Consider the following 24,249-nt stretch of genomic DNA (forward strand, 5'->3'; position numbering starts at 1 on the left):
ATTTAGCTTGTAATAACTTTGCACTGGATACATTATTACATATGCCACAATAGTGATATATTTTGCACAGGCAGTAACTGAAATAGAAACAGAACAACTGTAAATATGCTGACTGAAAGCACAGTATCTGTATTTCATAGGAATGAACCATATTTTTTGTTTATGTAGTTATTCAGCATGTACCATAAAAAGCTGTCTCAGTGCAAAACTAAATTGTGTTGCTCTGCTTGCATATCTTTCTGGACACAGTGTTTATGCAATTGAAGAATAACTTGTCCACCTGTCTAGATATTCTACACCTGTGGCCCCATTTCATTCTCATCAAATGCCTATTTGCTGATCAGAATTACACGCAAACCCCTGCCCTCTAACTGGCTCTCTGGTTGCTTTTGCTCCCCTCTAACTGGCTCTCTGTCTAGAACTCTCTGCATATTTAATTATCCAGGAGACATATTTATATTTATAGTGATCATTTTTTTCCTTGGAAAATTGAGGAATTTTGCAGTGTAATGTGGTAGAGAAATCAGAACATTGCCCAAGCAGTTTGAGCATCACTAAAACTTATCAAATGTATTTCATAGGCATGTACAATAAACAAACAAACAAACAAACGAATAAATAAAAATGCACTTATCCTGCATGTCATCTGCGATGGTGCAGCAGCCCAGACTAAATTCAGCATTCATTTCAGGCCATGCAGGGCCAGAATCAATAAGACAGCTGGCTTAGCTATAAGCACACGGCTCTGAATGTGGTACAGCACCAGACGGTACCAAAGCTTGGCCGTGTAATGGCAACAGAAAGCAACAACACTTCATATCTTGGTATGGACACATAAACAAACAACTGCACAGAATTGGGATGGGGATGAGGGTCAAGGAAAGAAGAACATTTTAATCCTTCTATTGGCTATTTTTGTTAAATACACTGCATGGCCAAAAGTATGTGGACACCTGACATCCAACATCTCATCCAAAATTATGAACATTAACATGAAATTGGTCCACCCTTTGCTGCAATAACAACCTCTACTCTTCTGGGAAGGCGTTATACTAGATGTTGGAGCATTACCACATGGACTTGCGTCCATTCAGCCTGAAGAGCATTAGTGAAGTCAGGCACTGATTGGGCGATTGGGCTTGGGCTTGCAGTTGGCTTTCCAATTGATCCCAAAGGTATTGGATGGGGTTGAGGTCAAGGCACTGTGCAGGCCAGTCAAGTTCTTCCACACCAATCTCAAAACCATTTCTATATGGACCTTGCTGTGTGCCCGGTGGTATTGTCATGCTGAAACAGGAAAGGGCCTTCCCCAAACTTGTGCCACAAAATTGTAAGTACAGAATCATCCAGAATATCATTGCATTAAGATTTGCCTTGGCATCTTATCTCCAGTGACAGGGTTGGGTTCCCAACCCTGTTCCTGGAGATATACCAGGAGTAGGTTTTCATTTCAACCCTAATTTGGCACATTTGATTCTGCTAATTAGCAGCTCAAGGAGATTTCCAGCTGGTGAATGAGGTCTGCTTTGTTAGGGTTGGAGTTGAAAACCAACAGAACAGTAGATCTCAGGTAACAGGATTGGGAACCACTGCTTTGGAGGAAGCTTTTAGGGAAATATTCAGTTGAAGAGTTACTTCATTTTGTATTGGGGGTAGCAACCTACAGTATACCAAATATAGCTTTATTTGTTTATAAATGTAATATTTTTCCAGTTTGCTATTACAGTACGATTTTGCCAACAACATCCCATGGACATCGTAAACAATTATATGTAATAACATAGCATTGAGGCAAGGGACACATGTAAACAGGCTCTCTTTCACGACACAGTTTAAAAGATAGGAACATCATGTGGTGAATTGACATGGAACAAGTACCGTTGATTGATTGGAAATTGTAAAGGTAATGGCACGTAGCAGAATCCATGAATGGCAAGGTTTATTTTTCACCACTAACATTTTTCATCATCACCACTACCATTAAAACACAGGAGCAACTTTGTCATGCCTGTTCATATTTGATTTCTCAGAATGAAACTGGAGGAGTGGCCACAGTGAGCTATGTACGCGCATGCTCATATACGCCCCCTGCTGCCGGCTTGGGAGAGTGGTTCTCCTCCAAAACATGTGGTGTCAGCCAGATACTTCTTTTCACACCACAGCCACAAAACTGGGAGGAGACCCAATTATATGCATGAGCAGACAGCGAGCAATGGGCGCCCAGGTGGTCAACATGGGTCATTGGTCATGGGTCGAGCAATGAACACTGCATGAACAGCAATGAACACTGCTATCTGGTGCGCTGCTTCACTGAACTAAGGTAATATTTTAATCTAACAGAAACCTCTCCCAAAAATGCTTTTAGGAGCCACTGCAGTGTTGATTGCCTATTTGTCTGAGTGTGTGTGTGTGTGTATGTTTGTGAAACAACAAAGGCTGTATCTGATTGGCAGTCGCATTCTCCTTCATATGGAGTCCTCCAACACAAAGACACCTGATTATCTGTGAGAATGAGACTAATAAATCACTTCACGATCAGCAGCTTACTATGCTCAGAATTTTTCCCCTTTATTGAAAGCTAGATTAAAAGGCAAATTAGACCACTTCCTGAGCAGATATGATCATTGTGTCTGTTATATTCTGTAATTAATTTAATCATGAGGTTAATTGACTGGAAATTCTTCTTACCTTTTTTAATTACAGTTAAAAATGGACAGAGGAGCCAGATTTTTATTTTTTCTCCTTCGGAGTAGTTAGTCACAGTGGTGGTTTCATTGCAGCGATTTTCCCCTCTGTTCTGAGCGAACGGCCCTATCTGGTAACATCCACTCCCTCTATCTTTAATGGAAACATTCAACAAAATAACCTCTGTGTGGGATAGAAGTTGCAAATAGTGGTCTGAAATACATAGCTAATACAGAGGAATAGGACATACTGTGTACAGTACACTTCCACTCTGAGCAAAATTTCATGATGAGTTTTCTAGGAAAGAGAGACCACATTTCCCAACCAATACAAGAGGAACACGGCAGTTTGTTATTGAAAAAATACATATCTGAGTTATATCTTTTATATGCTGACGTTGCACAGCACTAGAATCTCAGATACTGCTTTTATACAAGGGGCAGACTACCAAATATCTGGCATAGCTTTTAAATAGAGACAGACTCTCATATAATATTTTCCAGGCCCTCAATATTTTAAAAAGAACACATCTGACTAAAATAGTTTTATTTTGGTGAATGAAACCGAAGACATTTATAGCTGAGGTATATACTTCTTAAATAATTCATTTTTATTTGACTACAGTAAATCAAATATAGTGTAGAACTATAGTACCTGAAGCATTGCAAATGCATTCAAAATCAAATTTTATAAGAATATAAAAGGTAACTAAAAATTATATTATTGTAAAGTCTGCACAAATCCAAAATTTTATTTTACATTATTTATGCAATATGCATTGCAAGCAAGGGGTGCGATCTACAAGCAACCTATTTTGGCAAATTACATGGCTACATCTATCAGGTCTACAGTGAAAATTATACAGAGTGCAAGGGTGAACAACCTTACAGGCCTACCACACTAATGGGCAGTTTTCTAGGTTATAAATAATAATAAGTGTAAGTAATGATAAGTCTAAAAAGGTCACTTTCCATTATAGGCAATGATTTTTCACATTTTACAAAACCACTGCCCGCCGTGTCATCCACGCATGACTGCGCCCCCTTCAATGTTTTGCCGTTTCCAGCATCACTTTCTCATTTCAATTTCTGGAAATTGCAGGGCAATTTCAGCTCTACTTTATCGCTCAGGGACCAAACCATGGTAGCACCATTAATCCCATTCTTTTTACTCAGTTCTGTCAGCGACAAGCCATGTCAAAACTGCAGCGGGCATAAGGAAATACGCAGGTGAACTGGGCTACATAGTGCTCTCTAATACGTGCCTCAAAATACCTTATATTTAGCCAAGTAAAATTTGCAGGAACATCTACAGCAAGCCCACCATTGGAGAAAGCAGTCATCTCTGGTGGCAGCATTGTTACTTAAAATCATTCAGCATTGAAACCAGCAGCAGCTGACAAGCTTATTCTCCCTGGGAGAAAAAAATGATATTGATATTGATGGCTTGACAAAGGAAGCTGTAGCCTTAAGCATAGGGTACATGGAAGCGGTTCATTTCTATTCCTTTCAGGAAGAAAATTGTGTTTTATGGACTGAAGAGGAATTTTGTGTGCATGTTTGAACTGAGTTGAGAGTTTTTTTTTTTTTTTACTGTTACAGTTACTGTTACCCTGTGCATGCTGATGTGGAGTACTGCTTATGAATAATCTTTTTATCTTTTGAAAATTACCTACTTTCTGTTTATGACAAAGCACAATGACCCCTATCCCTGATAGAATGCATTAAAAGCTTGAAAATATACTGTCCAACCCCATTGCCAAGTCCGAACGCCTTGGCATGCTGGATGTCCCATACTCCTGCTGAATTCTGTGTCAAGTGTCAGTACTCTGTACTGTGCCCATCTTATAAAGCACTAATAACACTATGTCCATCTCCCAAAGCTCTACCCATCTTATAAAGCATTTATAACACTATGCCCAATTCCTAAAGCTCTACCAGAGAGACATGTTAGAAAGACATCTTATACACTGTTTTTCTGCCTGAGAGTCCTCTCCAGGAAAAGACTGACACATAACAGAAGATGAAAAGGACAATTCAGCAATTGTATAACCACAGAGAACACTGAAAACAGCCTTCCACATGACATGAACTTAGGATATTTAGCCACAAGCAATTTTACTGAAGTCAAGAGTCAATTTCAGGCATCATCAGCACTGGCCAGACCAGACCGTTGGGCATCACTGCAATAAGCACTGGAATCAGCATTAGCCAGCATTGTCCCAGGGCTGTGTGTTTACATCCACTCTGGTGTTTGGGGGCCTCCTTTGGGATTAAGACTTTTCCTAAAAATGGGAGAGGTGGCTTGGGATTCTATTCTGCATGCCTATTACTGCAATATGTTGATTAGCAGTCAAACTCTGTCCACCTTAAATCAACTGTATGCAACTGCATGCAATAATGTTGAGTATTTGTTGTGTTATCTTGTAATGCACACAGAAACTCAGTGCTGTCTTCAGGTTGAATAGTTAAGATAATCAAGCTTTTGTTCACTTCAGGTACTTAGCTGAGAAGGCACTTGGCTTTGAGAGAAACAGGCTGGTGCGGAATTGATGGGTTACTTCTCTTAAAAACTCAACTCCACCAAGCGGTCTAATCAGGAACCCCACAGAGGCCTGTACCATTACATTAGACGTGTACTATTTGCACAGCCTGAACAAGCTCCCGGGAGTCAGACAGCACGCACTGAGCTGAGCCAAAAGGAGTTATTCATTACAACCCCCCCTAGAAACAAAAAATAACACCAGCAAGGCCTTAAGGGTGCGTGTGTGTGCGTGTGTGTGTGTCTGTGTGTGTATGCGTGTGTATACATGTGCTCGCGTGTGTCTGAAAGAGACACACCGTCTGTGTAGACGTGGCATGCTGTGAGTGACAGCACCTCCCATCTTGTTCCCTTATAAGTTCCCCAGATCTGTTTTTAACAGGAACATTCTGCTAGGTCCAGCCAGTGAGACATTAATCGCAGTGAAGTGAGGGGGTAGGGAGAAGTGGTGGGGGGTGGGGGGGGGGGGGGGGCTGGCACACAAATTGCTAGAACATATCTGGGTGCTGCTGTCAGATTGATCTACAATCCATGGGCTGTCAAACCCCTTCAGTTCCTCCTCAACTGTACCTTAGCCTGGGGTTTCCCACATCCTATTTTACCATCTCTTCATGTTCCGTTTGAATTCCATCTCGTCTCAAGAGTCCCTGAGGATGATATAATGATGACATCGAGCCCCACTGAGCACAACACTCCCTCTTTCACTGTAACACTAATCCTTACTCCACACGCTCGGCATCATCCTCAGGGCATTTTATTCTCATTGTCTTTTTCCCCACCACTGTTTTCCATCTCACTTGTTCCTCTGATGTAACCTGCAAGTGACAAGGGAGGGTGTGGGGAAAATGGGGGGAGGAGAAGAAAGGCTGTGTTGGAATGGGGCTCATCCACCCGTCCTGCTCCGGCCCTGCCAATGCCTTTTCATAGGAGGAAAAACTCTCCTGTCTTGGTTTGGGTCCATCCAAAGGCCCGCTGTGTGTGGTCCGGCCTCTGGGCACACAGAAATGTCTGTGAGGATTCCTCCCACAGCAAAGTCAATGGCAAGCAGCTGGTGTCAGAGGGGGTATGGAATATTCAAGACCCAACCCGTTCAGGCAAGGAGGACACCTGAGGGACCGAGACAGCACTTTCCTAGTTGAAAAGCATTGTTTGGTCACCAGCTTGACGAGCTCTCAAATTATGACAAGATATCAGCTACTTAGCAACACGCCTGTCTCTCAGTTATACAGGAGCCCATCATAAGTGCACACGAATTACACGGGTGTTCTACAGAAACACTCGGACACGAGTCACACAAGAAGCAAACACCTGCTCTGCAGAAACACACCTGTGATACACAGATACAGATCTGCCATTCAGGGTTACACACCTGACCTACAGCATATCACAGATACACGTCTAACAGAAACCCAGAGCCAGACATCTGTTCTTACTCGATTTAGAGACCCAGCTGGGAGAGAGTATCAGCATAAACCCATGGCTTCCCCATGATTTAAACAGCTGAGGCATCCGGTGGGAAAATCTTGGGAAATCCTCCAGAACTGATCCCAAAACTTTATTGAGTAACATGGAAACATGGAGCTAAAAGATAATAGCAAAGCAAGTCTGGTGTTCCAATTTATTATACGTGGGGGGCATACAACACTTGAACATAAATAAATGTTGCAGCGTAGTGACGGACTATAGGAACCAAGTTTTGGAAAATGTGCTGTCTTATTTTTCTCCAGGCTCCCACAGGTTGACAAAGACTTATGACTGTCTCAGTTGCCCTCATTACAATACAACCTTCGGCCAATCAACAGACGAGGGTAATAAAGACACAGGAACCTCAGCGTGACTGTGATGAATTTGTCTTGTTTCGTCTAACAGGTACAGTGAAGTCTTCTGGAGCGTCTTATAATTCACTCATGTCTCCGTTTCGACCTAAGTGCCCATTTGTTTATGTTGTCTGGTCTTTGTGCTAGAAGAAAGCAGTCATGGATTTTTTTTAAGGTGTGCACATCTTCCTTTCTCTCTCTATCCCTCCCACCCGTTCCCCCGCTCAATCTTTCTCAGAAGTGATTCATTCTCTCCCTGCAGTGGAGAGAGCTCTCCTGTCAGGGGTTATGCTCTTCACCAGGCCGGACCAGACTATTGTCCACTCCAGAAGAGCCCTAGCCAAATGCCAAGTGGGTGATAAATCCTCCTGGCGCCTGCTCTGTAGAACATGCTCAGTGTTGGTCCGCCTGCTACCCTGAGGGCTAGATGCAGCAATACGCAGTAGTTCTAGAAGAATAACTTCAGGAACTACTGTGCATAACTGTAACTAGGCCGTTCAGTCAGCCAGCAGGTTCGCACTTAGACCTCATTGTGGGCGGTGCCAGACATGAGTAAACGATGATGACAGAAACAGACCTAGAAAAAGCAAGCGAGTGTCAATTTACCAGATTGCGGCCCCTCCACTTCCATTCTGGAGGGCTCTCATCAGAGCAGGCTGTGTGCCGACACAGACCATCGCCCCCGCGATGAGAACACGGGAAACACGGGTGAGTGTGGAGATGACCCACAGCCCTTCCCAGTCCCAGACATGCTTTCCTCCAATTTTCCACAGCCTCACTCCAGTAATATTTGCCTGGCCTGATCGGAAAGAGCGCTTCCACTTGGCTCAGACATCGTTCATCAAAGGCCAGATGCTAGTAACCGTAGGAGGCTCGGGAAGCCTTTCATAAGCTCAGTTTCCACAAGGCTGCCCTGTTACAGGCAGCCGAGCATGCAACTGCAGAGACCCCCCAGAGCTCGGAGCCCAGTACTTTCCATTTACAAGCCCACACCGCTATTTAAGGCTGCCCCATATCTTTAGGAACGCAATATACACCGGCAACTTTAAAGATAAAACCTTCCCTTAAGGCAACAATCTGGTATGTCTGAGTATGGCAAAACTTTGTTAGACTGTCTTTCAAAAGCTATTCTAGGAGATATACTCAGTAGATGCAAAAATGAGTCGTGCCGTATGGATGAGGCAGTGACAATAGAGTAGACTGATTTAATTATCCCAGTAAATGGTGTCATCTGTGAGTGAGGCATTATTATGGGGTGCAATTGTGTCCAGCGGTAATGGAATGAGTCAACCGCAGAGGGATTCCTTAATGGAAGAGGCATTTGGGTTGCCGTGGAAGAGCAGGGATACAAAATGGGGATTCAAAATTGCAGCTGGCCTTGTGCGATGGCCGCAAATCCGGAGCCAAAAGCAAAAAGCCAATCAAGTCGTTTGCCAAGAAGGTGCTTTGATCTTCACCTTGCAGCCTGAGATGGCCCCTGGAGAGGAGCCGCGTTTGTAAATGGGACTGGGCTGAACGCACCCGGGAGGGACAAAGATATGACAACCACTACCCCGACACCTAAAGGAAACCATTATCATTATGATGGTGGAAGAAACAGACTGAGGGGAGACAGAGGCCACGTGAGGTGGCCCCAGAAGAGACAAAAAGGAATTGAGATCCTTAAAGTGATAACATCTAGTCATATCTCTCATCCCAGGGTAGTATTCTTGTTACATTATAGAGAAGCACTTATTAAACCTGAGCTTGCTTCAGTGCACAGCCCCCACCTGGGGAAAATCACGCTCCTCGCTATGGCGACCGCTTTGTAGGCACTGTGTACTGCACTGCAGACCCCCTCCTCCAGGAGGTGAGACCAGGAACCAGCATGGCGATGGTGCTCAGAGGTGAACAAAAACACACACCCAATGGAGACCTTGATCCCATTCCAGTCCCTGAACAACAGGGCCCAGAAACCTCCTTACAGCAGGTGCATGGCTTTATGCTGCAGCCACACACTGACTGGTTTGCATTCTCTCTTAAGTTCTCTCAGAAACATTATACTGCCCGTCTTTCTTTATTTTGATCAAGCTCATTACAATGTGTTCCAAAGGCTATGTGCACAGAACCAAAACATTTTAAAAAAAATTTAATAAAAAGATTTGGTTGGCCGCATCTATGAGGACCTCTTCCTTGCCTCCGCCCTCTCCCTCTCCCTCTCTGCTGTTCTTTTTAACTCCCACTTCGTATCTGTCCCTCTCTCTTCTCTCTCTCCTCCTCAGTCGTCTCTGTCCCTCTCTCCTCTCTCTCTCCTCCTCAGTCTCCGTCTCTGTCCCTCTCTCCTCTCTCTCCTCCCCAGTCTCCGTCTCTGTCCCTCTCTCTCTCTCTCTGTCTCCTCCTCACTCTCCGTCTCTGTCCCTGCTCTCTCACGCAGACAGTGGCCAGGATTCTGTGGTCTCCGTTCCCGCTGTGGCTGAAGATGGGGATGCTTCCTGCCAGTAGGCGGGGGGGGGGGGGGGGGGGGGGAGGAGGAGGGGGTCACACACAGAACAGACTCAGTGTGCCGCGGTTGGCCAGGGCCGCTCGATAAGGCAGCCGACGCCTCAGCTGCCCTCTGCGCCACTCTGGGGATACGCCCCCTTTCCTGTGTGGAGCTGGACGGGGGAGGGGCCGCCGCACAAGACGCATGACACAGAGAGCGACCGCAGCCATTGACTAGTGGGTCAGAAATAACTGACAGGATGTGAAGGGCTCTGCCTTCCCGCAGAGGGTCCTCCTTAGTCTAGTCTGCTGTGACTAAGCATCGGAAGATATGGATCGTTGTTATTTTTTTCCTTCTGCGGTAGTGCTTTTTAATCCAGCTGTCAGGCCTGTGCCCTTTCAGAATTGTTAAGACCATTTAAGTCATGCTCTCTCTATCTGATCATTTACACCTAATTTTCAGATCTGGCCACGATGCTCCATGTCAGAACCTCTCTTTAAACGGCCCGACTTTCACAAACATCGTAGGCATAAATCCAACAGAGAAAGCAATCTCTCTAAAGAAAGGGTTGATATAAGGAATGATGTCTTCCTTTGTCAGCGTCATGTGGAATCAGCAAACCCTTGTGGAAGAGCTGTCTGGAGCGCACTGAGAGAGAATAGACAAATCGGATGCATTCGCCTTATAAGGCCTGTTACGTTCCAATTAGCATGTGTCCCACAGAGAAGTAATTGCTGTCGGCACTGTGAGATGCTCCACTCTTCCTCCCTTTAATTGCCTCGAAAGTCTCCTCCACTTCGGGAGACTTCAGGGTCTTTTTTTCAGGACCGTACAGATGATCACTGTGACAATTTTGTGAATCAAATGGGAGCGCTTGCTGCTGCCTGACAACGAATCACAGGAGTGAGTTGAAGGGGTTGGAGGTTGCGGAAAAGGTGCCAGAATTTGGAGGGGGGTGTCCTGTTTTCGGTTATTGTCACAAGAGGGGGTTAGCCTACCCTCTCCCACCTTTCTGGTTTGGGATTTGAAGGTTTGGGATTCCCCCTCTAACAGTTCAGTTCAATCTACCCTTAGGTGAGTAGGCTCACATCCACACCACAAACTCTCTCTCACAAAACTGTGACTCCTGCATGGCTCAGCTGTATTCACCTGACATGGCCACTGCTGAATCTACCAGTGCTCTTTAATTAACACCAGAGCAATATGTGAAGTGTCTTTTCCCCACAGTTATTTACAACATGTCTAATGAGTTTGCAGATGATAGCGTTTCTTGCATACAATAACCAGATGGATAGAGACAGCGATCAGGTGCAATTAACTGCCCCTCCTCCACCTCTTCACTGCAGAGCAGCTTGGCAAGGGCGTCAGCCATCATCATGAAACGCCAAAGTAAGCACGCGGTACTCGCACACACACACACTATCATGCACGCACAAAGATGTTCAGACTGTGCCTGAAAAAATACACCTGTTCACTGAACACACATACCAGTGCATGCACACAAGCACACACACATGCACACACACACACACGCACACACCTACACACACAAGTGCACACGCACACGCACACATGTACGTGCACAAAGATGTTCATCGCTGCTCCACATGCCTCCTGTCAGGGCTCCGTTTGTTTGCAAAGCCTATCTCAGATTTGGTTAAATCTAATATCATTTAATTTGCATCATAATTAATGTCAGTTAACACCATTTATCAGATAAGCAGAATATGATTTTTTCTGTTTATAATTTATAATTTGACTTTGAGCTGTCCCACTGTTATATTCGCTTCAGCTTCAATGCCAAAGGACAAAATAATTATATCTGATTTCCAAATATTTCCATTGAACTATAAAAAGTACATAAAGAATGATCAAACACTCAGGGAAAGTTACTTGATCGAAATCTTCTGAAAATCCTCTCTCACAAGTTACACTGCAGTGCCACACATATGATGTCACAAGCATTGTGCAAGATGCGCAACTAAACATTTGCACACGTCGCCACACACTTCCATCCTCAATGGACCAAGCTTGTGTTGAAATACAGGAGAACAGCAAAGAGTAAAATCATCTCTATAAATCTCTATCAGAGGTAGACAGTGCGACTGTGACCTCATTATAGTCTGTAACAAGCATTATTAAAGCACTATTTCAACTGGGATTTATCTCCAGCAATAACCCCTCACTGCTCTTCCCCAATAAATAGACCTTACAGTAGACTGCAACCCTCTGCCTTCATTCAGTGAATACACCTTGGCCACATTAAGCAGGAATGATGAGTATGTATTTCAATTGCACATATTTCATACATAATATGAGCTGTTTGCTTCTTTTTGGTGTGATCCATTCATACCTCAGTGACACCTGAAAAGCATGCCAATCATACTTTTAAAAATCACACCTTAAATATGACCTACTGGGTCCTGAAAGAGGACCCAATGACCCTGTTCATTCAGAGCTCAATGTCCTGCTCCTTATGACTCACATAATAATAGCCTTTCTAAGTGAGACCATTCATCAACCATCTCTGGAAGCCCTGCGTATATGGTAAGCAGAGGTGGAAAGCCCAGGGGTCAGAAAGTCCTGCTATGCTTTTCTTCCACCCACAAACTCAGCCAGCTGATTTACCAAATAGTCCTACTGCACCTCCTGGCTGAAGAATTGTGCTAATTAGTAAATCAAGGTGGCTGGAACAAAATAATTGGGAGGGATGTTCCACCTCTGACGGCAAGGCTGGAAATCCAGCTCTTTCCAGGCAGGATTGGTTGCGTTACCATAGTTCCCCCCCGCGTGAAGTGCAGATTGTGTGCACCACATCATTTAACTACTTCCTATTGTAAGCAGACATTAGTTCACAGACCGTGCACCCATTCACATGGCCACAAGACTACACTGAGAAACATCAGAAACAACAGCACAAAACTGGTGTCCTATCTGTGCTGTTCACCCAATACCACCTGGGTTTGGAGGTGAAACAGGGCACCTAGCTTTTAGGAGAAACATTAGTAGGAAATGTTAAAGTCTACTACTCTCTCAAATGTTTGGTTCACTGCTTGTATGAACAGTGTGTTGTGCATCAATATTTCTAAATCCTTCATACTATTATTTAAATCTGAAGAATAAAAACTAGAATCAAACCACATTTTCCCCCCACTAAGCACTTTATGAAACTTTTGTTCTTTTTTTGGTAATAACTCACAGTAAAGAGATTCACTGTATTCTCTCACACTTCCAGGGAGAAAAATGAATAATATTATAGAAGCTTCTATTATTTTATGAGGCATTCTTGGGATTTTTCCATGAATATTAATGACAAAGCAGATAAAACTCTGGATTGGGCTTTTTTGTGAAATAACAAGCATCTAAATACCGATCAAAGCCATGGATTAGTGATCTCATGGTTGAATATGCAGAATGTTCACTTGAATATCTATTAGCATGTCTGAGATCTGCTACAGTTCAGTCAGCACCTTATCGAATTGAATAAATGCTGAACAAATGCTGACATGATCTTCATTATTTAGTTTTTATCCTGTGTCTATCTGGAATCAGAGCGGAATCAGGAATCACTTCATGAAAATAAGTAGCATGTACAGTAGATCAAAGGTCAGTAAAAACAGCAATATGCTGGAGGCAATTCCCTGGTCACACCTTGAGCTCAGCTCAAAGAGTGATGTAACCACAAGCCAGGGAATTCAGTGCGACTCGCTTAAAAACAGCCTGAGCAAGCCGGAGCAGTCGTCTGAATTACCGCAGCTCAGACATGACAAAACTCCTACTAAAGCCACAAGGAAAATTCTAGATACCCAGTGAATCACCCAACAGAAGAAAAAAAATGACTCAACAGCCCTTTCACTGCATTGCACTTGGGACTTCTTGTAGCCTTTTAGCTTTTCTGGTCCACATGTTTTCAAATAAAAATGAGACATTTTTACAGTAAGGCGTTTCATTCTATTATGAAAAATTGGCTGAGATGGCCCATATTTTTCACCTCACCGTGTCTCCCGTGAAGGTGCAGTGGACATGCGCATTCATTTCTGTGAGTGCACTAATGTGATTTCACCCAGGCCCTGCTCACCCAGCCAGAGCACTGCCTGTCCCTCCATATATCACCCAGCAGCCATATACACATCCCTCTAATCATATGGCAATCCGGAGGTTCCCTTTCATCATCAGGCACTATACAGACCGTCTGTGAAGATATGATTCCCTGTTACCCTGCACATCCCCCTTCTTGTGTATGGACACACAGATCCATCTATGCATTTGTGAATATGGAATTCAGTTAATCTGTAAGTATATACTGTACAGATCCCCTTTCAGTGGACATTATTTTACATATGAGGAGACAAAGACCCATTATGCAGAAACCTGAAGATGATCAAGAGTAAATATGTAGATCCATTTTAACCAAGAACCTATGTACTGTACAGATCCCCTTGCATAAGTATTATGAAGCTCCTTGCACATTTGATATGTATACCTGTTTTGTCACTGATGCAAAGATGCTCCATTGCAGACGAGCACACAGTCACTTATTCACAGCCAGTGAGCAGTGAGCTTATTACTTCACTCCATGAGTGTGTGTGTTTGATTTTCTGTGTGTGTGTGTGTGTGTGTCGGGGTCAAAGATTCATTCATGTTAATATCAGATCCAAAAACCCCAAATCAGAGAAAAAAACAGCTGAATTCAGTGTTTCCGTGAAAGATGGGGAAAGGAATTCACATTTCTGGAGACATAATTTTCTTTGGATTCAGAAGAAACCAATTAGCAGGTTGGTCACGCAAGTCTCTGGGGAACAGATGTGGACAGAGTGAGAGAGAGAGAGAGTAAACTGCCCATCCTGGGAAAGCAGGTTAGCAGAGGCTGCCACGGAAACCCCTAAGTGCGGACAGATGGAGCCACAGCACAGCGCTGGCCATATGCGCAGTGAAATCATCCTGAGCCCTGCCCACTCCTGGCAGCTCTGGATACTCCACAGCGCAGCGTTCAGCTCGCTGACCGTATCATTGCACGTCTTGTATGACATCATAAGAGACAGCCCCCACGGTCAAAGCAGAGGGCTCTGGGGCTGTCCCGAATCCGGTTATCTGTGTGGCCAGGGAAAATCAACTCTCCCGCACTACGCTGCATTACAGCTTCAGATGAGTTATATTACTGCCACACCTCCATGCCATTACAGCATTACACTGGCACAAAGCAAGCACTTCTGAACCAGTGGAATAACTGTCTTTCATAGCACAATATTTGCTATTTCATAATTTTATTCTAAATAACACCAACGAGGGTCTGAATTTCAAAACAGCAAGCCCATGGGTACAAGATTTGAACCTGTAACCTCCTAGTCCAGTGTCCGGGTGCTTAGCAGCAGCTGTGATGCAGGACAGTGGGATGTGGGAAACACAATGAGAGCCTGATGAAGGGAGGGAGGTGAAACACTGAAGCATCTTCTCTCCGCTGGGGCTCAGCCAGGCTCATTTCCATCTCCATAAGCACATTTTTAGCTGATCTGTGAGTATGAATAAAGACACGGGAAACTCTAGGGAAGTCAAGGACAAGCTGTGCACACTGGGAGTTAGACTCCACTGGGCGATGCAGAACAACAGCGCTCACAACATCGTTACTGAGCACTCACAACACAGTTACTGAGCACTCAACACCATCACTGAGCACTCACAACACTGTTACTGAGCACTCAACACCGTCACTGAGCACTCACAACACCGTCACTGAGTACTCACAACACTGTTACTGAGCACTCACAACACCGTCACTGAGCACTCATAACACCATCACTGAGTACTGACAACACCATTACTGAGCACTCAACACAGTCACTGAGCACTCACAACACCGTCACTGGGCACTCACAACACCATCACTGAGCACTCATCACCATCACGGAGCACTCACAACACTGTTACTGAGCACTCAACACCGTCACTGAGCACTCACAACACCATTACTGAGCACTCAACACAGTCACTGAGCACTCACAACACTGTCACTGGGCACTCACAACACCATCACTGAGCACTCATCACCGTCACTGAGCACTCACAACACCGTCACTGAGTACTCACAACACTGTTACTGAGCACTCACAACACCGTCACTGAGCACTCATAACACCATCACTGAGTACTGACAACACCATTACTGAGCACTCAACACAGTCACTGAGCACTCACAACACCGTCACTGGGCACTCACAACACCATCACTGAGCACTCATCACCATCACGGAGCACTCACAACACTGTTACTGAGCACTCAACACCGTCACTGAGCACTCACAACACCATTACTGAGCACTCAACACAGTCACTGAGCACTCACAACACTGTCACTGGGCACTCACAACACCATCACTGAGCACTCATCACCGTCACTGAGTACTGACAACACCATCACTGAGCACTCACAACACCGTCACTGAGCACTCACAACACCATCACTGAGCACTCACAACACCGTTACTGAGCACTCACAACACCGTCACTGAGCACTCAACACCGTCACTGAGCACTCACAACACTCAACACCTTCACCCTGCATTTTTAGAGAGTTAATGGCACATGACCACTGTGGACACCATTTCATAATGTTATTTTCTGGCTGCATACAACAACAAGGGAACCAATCAGTATCTAAGAAAAAATGCATTATGCTAATTGACATCCTTTTAGAAAGGTTTTTACAATCAAAGTGCACAAGACACCTGAGATGCAGTGTGCAGTAGTAGTAAGGAATGGGCCTTGGAGCCAGAGGTTTGCAGGTTTAAATCCAGTGTGGGACGCAGTACCCTCCAGAAAGGTACTCAGTCAGAATTAACGCTGTAAAAACCCAAATGTTATGAATACATAGTTATGTTTTAAAATATGTGAGTATGCAAGCTGTGTCAGTCACCCTGGAATAAAGGCGGATACCAGGTACGTCAATAATGTAAGAGCTCAAGCAGAGATCCACAGTGAGATCTCATCAAGCCAAAGGGCTGAGTCTGATAATAGCCCCTCATCATTAGAGAACTTGACTTGGATGGAGAGCAATGGCAGAGGTTAAAGGTCAAACGTTCCCATGCACTCTCTCCTTATTGGCCCATTAAATCCAAGAGAAGTCCTTTGCGGTCAGCCACACGGGCAGGGGAAATCTCACGTCAAAGCACCCAGCCCAGGCTGATAAAGGTCAGCCTCTACCTGACTGTGAGGAATGACAGGGACCGGCTCTCATCATTATTAAGCGCTGCTGTGTTTTTCCACACAAAATCTACAAGGTAATCAACCTGACACAAGCTCACTGTGAGGCCATTAGATCGCTGGGCTGTCGTTAGGGTTACAAATGATCACAAACGACACTCGAAAACGATTAACAAATAGCAACAAACAATATAACTCATCAACACGATGCATGGCGAATCCTAATATACAAACCAGACAAATAAAAAAGTAAATAAAGTAATGCAGCCTCCACTGACGCGCCAAATCCTTTTTGCAACATCCATCATGATTAAAAGTTCAGCACTTGCAAATTTTTCAAGGATACTGTGGAGAAAGTGAAAAGACAGAAGTAATAACATTTTGTCCTATAATTTTTATAAAATTACAACCCATTCCTGTCAGCAGTCAAAACACAATGTGAACTGCAGATTTAAATGAATTGGGTACACACTGACAAAAGGCATGAATTAGAGGTGTAACATAGTGTACTTGTAAAAATATGTGCTAATGCAATAGATTAGACCAAACTAATCTGCTGGCATGGGGTTTTTTATTTCCTCTTTTTTGGTGCCTGCCAGAAGGCACTCTGGGAAACGTATTTTTACAACTAAATAATTCACACTGGCCACTTAACTCTGATGCAAACGAAGTAGTACCGGTCCTTCAGGGTAGAGACAAAGCAAAGAGATGAATGGTCTTAATCTATCCAGCCATAACTGCACTCTTGCTTTGCTCTGTAACTAGTAAGAGTTCTGAAATGATCCTTTGGGCTTGAAGGATTTGCTCTTGGTGAAAAGAGAATTCTGTGGTAGAAGGGTTTTTGAAGAAAGGCAGTGTGAGATGGTAGTAGCTCTGCGCTGGAATGCAGCCCTCCATGCTGCTGACACATAACCTAAAGCCGGGCAGGGTCTCCAGAACCACAGACAGACCTCTGTGAGCCAAGGTCTGTGATGGTGGACTGCAGAATTCCATGTGGATACTTTACAGGTTGTGGATAGGCTGAAAATGGCACAGGGAGTGGGATGGGCCAATGAGAGGAATCTGTGTCCAATTCTATGGCAGCATGATGCCGTAAAACACAAGATATGACTGCGGATGGCTTAATGGATCTGAGAGATTGTGTTTGATCTGTACATTTTACAGTGCAAAATTGCACTAACACTAAGGGACAGCTGAATTGTAAGCAATTGTTTTAATGTTTATTTTAACAATTTAACTGTAAAAGCTTATATCAATAATTAAATAAGGTGTCTGAACTCACATAAGCTGTTTTGTAAAGATGATATATCCAAGAGCAATAATACAGAGAACATAAGTACCTCATAATCAAGCACTTCCCATATTTATAATTATGTGAGACATATTGTGACAGACATGCAAACCAATCAAAAGAATCAATCTTTGCCACAAAAGCTATTTTTTTAGACTGTACAATGCTCATGATGAATGCCTTACTTTTCAATCTGGCATACCAAATAAAAAAATGTATTAATGTAGTAAAAAATGCATGCAAAATAACATCCCATTTATCAGAAAATAGGTGGGGGTGTTCAAATCACACTGTTTGATAGCACCACTCAGACCATGCCAATCTCAGTGCATATGCCAAACACACAACTACTGTCTGGAGTTCACCTGTTTTCCCCCATTGAGCTGGTGCAACTGGCAATGATAATTTTTCAACACTGGTGCATCTTTAAACACTGATACATTTTCCTGTGATAGTAAGGACAGCTCATGGAATGGCGGCATAGACGCTGTCTTTATAAACCCTATATCATGGATTAATATCATGTTTAACCCTAATCCTAGGATTATTCTGAAGGCATCACTCCAAAATGGTGGATCTGCTAATCTAACAGGCTTGTACACGACCAATGCCCTTGCCTTTCTATACATGGAAACTTATGGTCAAAGCGATGGGATCTCCTGCACGTTTGTACACATGCACACATGTACACAGAGACAGACAGAGACACGCACACACTCCAGCAAAGTACATCTTTAAAGCACAGCACTTTATTTAAGGCTCAGTTCTGGCCTTTTAGCTTGTAGCCTCAATCCATCCCCCTAATCTTCAGCAGTTTGAGAACTGCTGCAGGTCCCCACAGTTAACTGGGGTTCAGTGCACCTGGCTTTGCGTGAGCTTTCTGATGTGCGAGCTCAGCTCAGCCCCCCCAGAGCACACGCCTCCCACCACTCTTTCATCTCTCCCTCAGCTGCCTAATCCCTCGTTAGAGGGGAAGACTTCCAGCCAGGCTCTTCACTTCCCATTAACCCATTCTGCGCAGGACACTGCACACAGACCCAAGAAGAGGCTCACCGCCACACTGCCAGACTGACCCACTGCTTTCACTGCACACGTGTTCAGCTGAGCATTATCTCATTTTATATATTTCCACACTGTCTAGCAGATTAACATTCACACTGTTAATGTAAGACCAGTAGGTAAATACACCACTGGAAGAAACACAAGTTCTTGTGGAGTGGAAACTCTCAGCTGGAGCGCAGGTACTATGACCTTTAGGTTACAAGACTGCTTCCTTACCCATTATACTACACACAAACACACACACACACTTACACAAAAACATACATCTTATGAACATACCTGATTCATGCATATTTGCATGTAAAAGCTTAAGTCATTTATTTAAATGAGGGATAGACTTGCACCACCCAGCAGGTGTGCTGTGGCAGGTGATGGGGGTGTTACCTGGAAAGGGGCCATATAATGCCAGTGGCCAAAAATACACAGGACAGCACAGGAGGGTGTGTGTAGGGGGGCTGAATGAAACACTGTCTTGGGAACAGGTGTGATGCCATGCTGGTTCCTGGACGCTGAGCCAACTTTCAGGAAACTCGATGCTATCAAAGGCCATCTTGACACACATTTCGATCCATTCAGATCACACAGGTCTGAGAAGGTCCCTCCAAACCACCAGGGGAACACACAGTCTGGCGACACAAACTGACTGAGACCCCCACTGTAAATAACCACCTCATATTACCAGTGCCAAAGATTACCTGCTAAAGTATGGGTAATGGTCTTCCGAGTAACTATTTGCCGTTAGACAAGCATCTTGAATTCTATTGGAATGTAATCAAACATTTAAAAGGCAGTACAGCAGCATCTGCAGGGAATTTCATTCTCCTTTATCCAATGGAGAATGTCACTCGGATAACTTGGCACGAGGACGTGATCGAGCAAACAAATTTGCATGATTACAAAGCACCTCTTCTGCAGGGTGTGTACGTGCTACATACACCCTCTCGCCTTTAATTTGAACTCTGACCCCTGACACTGCCCCGGAAATAAGTTCTGCATTATCATGATTTCCATCCATAGCAGGGGTTTCAAAGCTCAAATCCAGGAGAGCTATGTGTACTGCTGATTTTCATTTCAGTTCCTCTGTCTCAGCTATGCGCATTTATACGATTCATTTCCCAAAGTACAAGATGCTATTAATATTTGTCACATCAATGAAAAATTAATTGCAAAAAAAAGTTTACTGGAGGGCTGGCTACAGCGAAATCAGTGAGCGTTACAGAGAAACTTGATGAAATAAAACAACCCGTTTTTCAGCCTGAAGTAAAAAACAGTGGGGGGGGGATCTGATGGATCAAAACCTTTGTTCTTGAATGGCTGCAATCAGGTGGGCTTTCAATGAATCTCTCTCTCTCAGTTTCTCCAGTGCTGAACACGTCTATTGCAAGTCAGTCGGAATAATCAAGCCCACACATTCATTCAGTGCTGCTGGACCTCCAGGACTAGCTACGGTCAGCCACCTCTGGTGCTCTGCATAGACCCAGCACAGCATGAGCCCAGAAATAGCTCACAAGGACTCTGAGCCCAAAAAGAATGGCCAGGGGGGACCCAATCATGTCCTGAGCCCATTCACACTCCTGCCTTCCCATAGTTCCTCAGGTTTGGTCCCATTACAGGAGGTTGATTGCCATCTGCAGTCATGCCCTGCTATGGGCAGGTTATGGCAGTGTGATTAGGATGAGAGAGACAGAGAGAGAGAGAGAGAGAGAGAAGAGAGAGAGAGACAGAGAGAGACATAGAGAGAGAGTAAGTGAGAGAGATCTTCCTGCCAACCCAATTCTGTACTTGCCATGCTGATAAAATCCATTTTAACTGAATTGAGAGACAGAAAGAGAGGAAGACGCAAAGTCAGAGAGGAAGAGGGAAATAGAGCTGGTGGAAGAAAGCTGCTCCCTAGCTTGACCACCGATCACGTTGCCTTGCATGTTAAACACTGGCCCACTATGAATATGCATGTCTCCTCTGCCCACCCCCAACTGCTAGCCCTCCGCATGGCTGCACATGCAAGGGATGAAAATTCATGGTGATGGAAGGGGTGGGATTCTCAGCCAGTGTGGTGGGCTGCTGTATGCAACTGGGAGAGGCCAGTGAGTGGTTTTAGAGGCAGAAATGAACCCTTTCCACCCTTCTCTTTAATGAAGCTGTGTTTGAACAGCCCAGCAGAATAAATTCAAATTCAAGTTGCTTTATTGGAAGGAAATACATTAGCACACCGAGACTTAATGTCAGCATGTTCCACTTGATCACATGGATTCTCCTGTCCTACAGGAATCAGACCATGGATTCCTCAACTCTTGGAATTCACTCTATATTAAATTTGTGGATACGCCATTTTTGCATTTGCTTCTTATCAGTCACACCCTCCATCTGCATCCTCAGGGTAAAGTTACTCCTCTTCTTTTGCAGCAACATTCCTATTCTTTCCCTCCTTGTCTTTAATTTAAGGCAATTACACAACAGCCCAAACGGGAAGCAGCGATGCTGAGAAGAACATGGTGAGGAATGCTATGGGAGCGTGCTGGCTGTGGCTGTGGGCATGCACTGGGAGACCTGGGATAGGGGGACACCCAAACACCACCTGACCTGCAGCAGACCAGCCTCAGTGCCTTCCACAAGCAAACGCCAGAACCAAGGGGTGCTACCCAACCTCACACACGGACACATGCGCACATGTACATGAACATGTGAACACAAGCACACGCACAGTCACAGAGGCAAACATGCGTGCACAGACCCACTGAATAATTTCACCTCTCTTCCTCCACCCCTTGCTCTTTCTCTCTCTCTTCCTCCAATACTTTCTCGTTCTTTCTCTCTGCTCATGCTTCAACACACAGATCTCAGTGACACCGGGAGAAAATCAGAGGTAGTGGTGATGATGAAAGAGAGTCATCGCTGCCTGGCAATATTAGCATGGGATGCACATTTCACCGTGCCTCAGTGAAACAGACCTGACCAGCCGATCTAACGCTCAGGGGAGACATCAGCAAAAAAAAAAAAGCACCGGAATTCTGTAGTGCTTCAACACACACACATTATTCCCAGAGACAAAGGGAAAAACATTAATACCAGAGAGGACAGTCCCTTCCTCTGCAATGGACTGTGGCTTCAGCTTTGCAGAGATTTCAGGACTTACTTTAAAATGGTGCAGTGCTGAAAAACACACATGTGACTCCTCAATCAAATGAGCAATGCATGACTGTGAAGTGAAACTGATTTCTGATGTCACGGTTAGACCATCTTTCGATGCTTGAGCTTTCCAGAAATCCTCAAGGTCAGAGAATCCCTTTTCATAAGCATCATCCACACACAGCATTGGCCTTTAATTTAGCTATTGATTTTCTCACTTATATATATATATAAAAAAAAGATAAATTACTTTTCTCCTTTTTCCACTGCCCCTGGAAATGGAACCAATGAAAGAAGGTAATATGTTAATGGCTCAACTCCTCGTCGCTAATATCCCATGCTGAGGCGAAATAAAATCCCTCTGATACAGCAGGAACCGGGAGGTAACGGCTGCAGTGCTGGGAGAGGCCCGGGCCACGTTACCCAGCCGAAGAGCGGAGCCCAGCTCGCGGCCGCCGTACGAGAGTGCGTTGACAGAGCGCCGGAGGCCGCCAAAAACCCGGGCAGGAAGGGGGGGGGGGGGGGGGGGGGGGGGGGGGGGAGGGGGGGAGGGGGGAGGGGGGGGCCATCGCGCGGCGTCATTACAGACCGAGGAAGTCACATCCTGACCGCCTGCGGCACGTCAGGGCTTTCTCAGTCACAGCGCCCACCGTTTCAGTTCCAAATGCCAAAAGCAGGGCCCACCAGCCGCGCCTTTCACAACATCAAAACGCTCAACAGGAAGAGGCTCAGCCTGCACCGCTGAGCGGCGGAAACCGGGGCTGCCGAACCACGGACGCCAGCAAACGCACACAGGCAGCAGAGCACGTTCACTGTGCGTAAAGTACCCGCCTCCGGCAAGAAACGGGACCAGAGCACACAAAATGTGCGTGTGTGTGTGTGAGTGTATTTATGTATCTGAATATGTGCAAGTTTATGCATATATAAATATGTTTGCATTTGCCTTGTATTTGCCAGGCTACTAGTTTTAATCAGCAGTCCTTGATGAGACAGCTGGGATGAATGACACTGTGCAGTCTTGGCACACTGCATTATTCACAATTAGCAGCTTGATGGGTACCAGCTGACCTTTCACCCCACTCCCCTCCTGCTGCACCCCCCACCCTCGAAACTCGCACCACAGCTCGGGTGACTGAATTCTTCTTCGGATCAATTGGCTGATATGAGCCGTCGGGTGTACTCACAGGCGTTGGTCACAGCGAAGCTGTTGGCTGTTTCGATGTTGTCCACGTGAGGGACCAGATTGAAAGGCGCTTCCGTGGCATTGGGACTGGTGTTGTGCAGAAAGATTGCTAAACGAAACGCAGTGTATTCCTGATCTGTGTTTCTGATGAACAGTCCGCCTGCAAAGAGTGGGGGGGGGGGGGGGGGCGGGGGGCAAGAACACGTACTGAGCAATGGGTATCACACACATACACATACACCTTGATACATACATAATTATCTAATAGCATGTGATCAGGCCCCTGTGTGTGTGTTCATGCGTGTGTGTTTGTGCGTGCGCATACGTGTGTGTGTGCATGTGTGTGTGTCATTCAGTTGTAATCAAGAAAAAAACCTTTAATTTACAGGCTGGCCATAACAAAAAATAATGCAATTAACTGAATTGAAGTCTCAATACACCAAGTACATAAATGGTCATTTTGATTTTACAGAGATGAAATGGCACTCGATCATTTTTATCTTGCTTTTGCATAAAGGTGAATTATTTACACTGTCAGTTAGGCTAGCTTTAATAAGCAACGGAAAGCAGTGCACTGCAGTGATATGCAAATATAGAGTGGAGTAAATGAGGGGTTCTCTGAATTCACTGGACCATTTAACGTATTAAGTTTATCGGCGGCTCTGTGAAACATGTAAGGCAGAGTCAGCGACCAGAATCTCATTAGATCACGTCTTCTGTAGTCTACAATAAATGATGCAGTGACGGAATAAATTAAATCCCCTCCCGATAAGGTGAGAAAACAAAGTGTAACTGAATATGATACGTGTTATTGGAAACACTGGTATCAGACAAGTGTCAGGGAGAAGATCATCAGCGATCTTTTACAATATGAAACTTTCACCAG

The 24,249-nt window shown here is 44.7% G+C and overlaps 1 protein-coding gene across 6 annotated transcripts in view; it reads right to left on the minus strand.

The window, feature by feature from the left end:
• The window catches only part of gria4a (glutamate receptor, ionotropic, AMPA 4a), an 83,362-nt gene that overhangs the window by 58,377 nt on the left and 736 nt on the right, over window positions 1–24,249 (minus strand). For all 6 annotated transcript variants that reach the window (XR_004761816.1, XM_035386154.1, XM_035386153.1 and 3 more), the window contains exon 2: window positions 23,365–23,523. Coding sequence is in view for 5 of the 6 variants with exons in the window: in XM_035386154.1 (XP_035242045.1) it covers window positions 23,365–23,523 (159 nt within the window). In the remaining variant the exon portion in view is untranslated. The remainder of the gene's footprint in view (window positions 1–23,364; window positions 23,524–24,249) is intronic.

The sequence above is a fragment of the Anguilla anguilla genome, chromosome 12 (genome assembly GCF_013347855.1).
Source record: "Anguilla anguilla isolate fAngAng1 chromosome 12, fAngAng1.pri, whole genome shotgun sequence".
Taxonomy (NCBI): domain Eukaryota; kingdom Metazoa; phylum Chordata; class Actinopteri; order Anguilliformes; family Anguillidae; genus Anguilla; species Anguilla anguilla.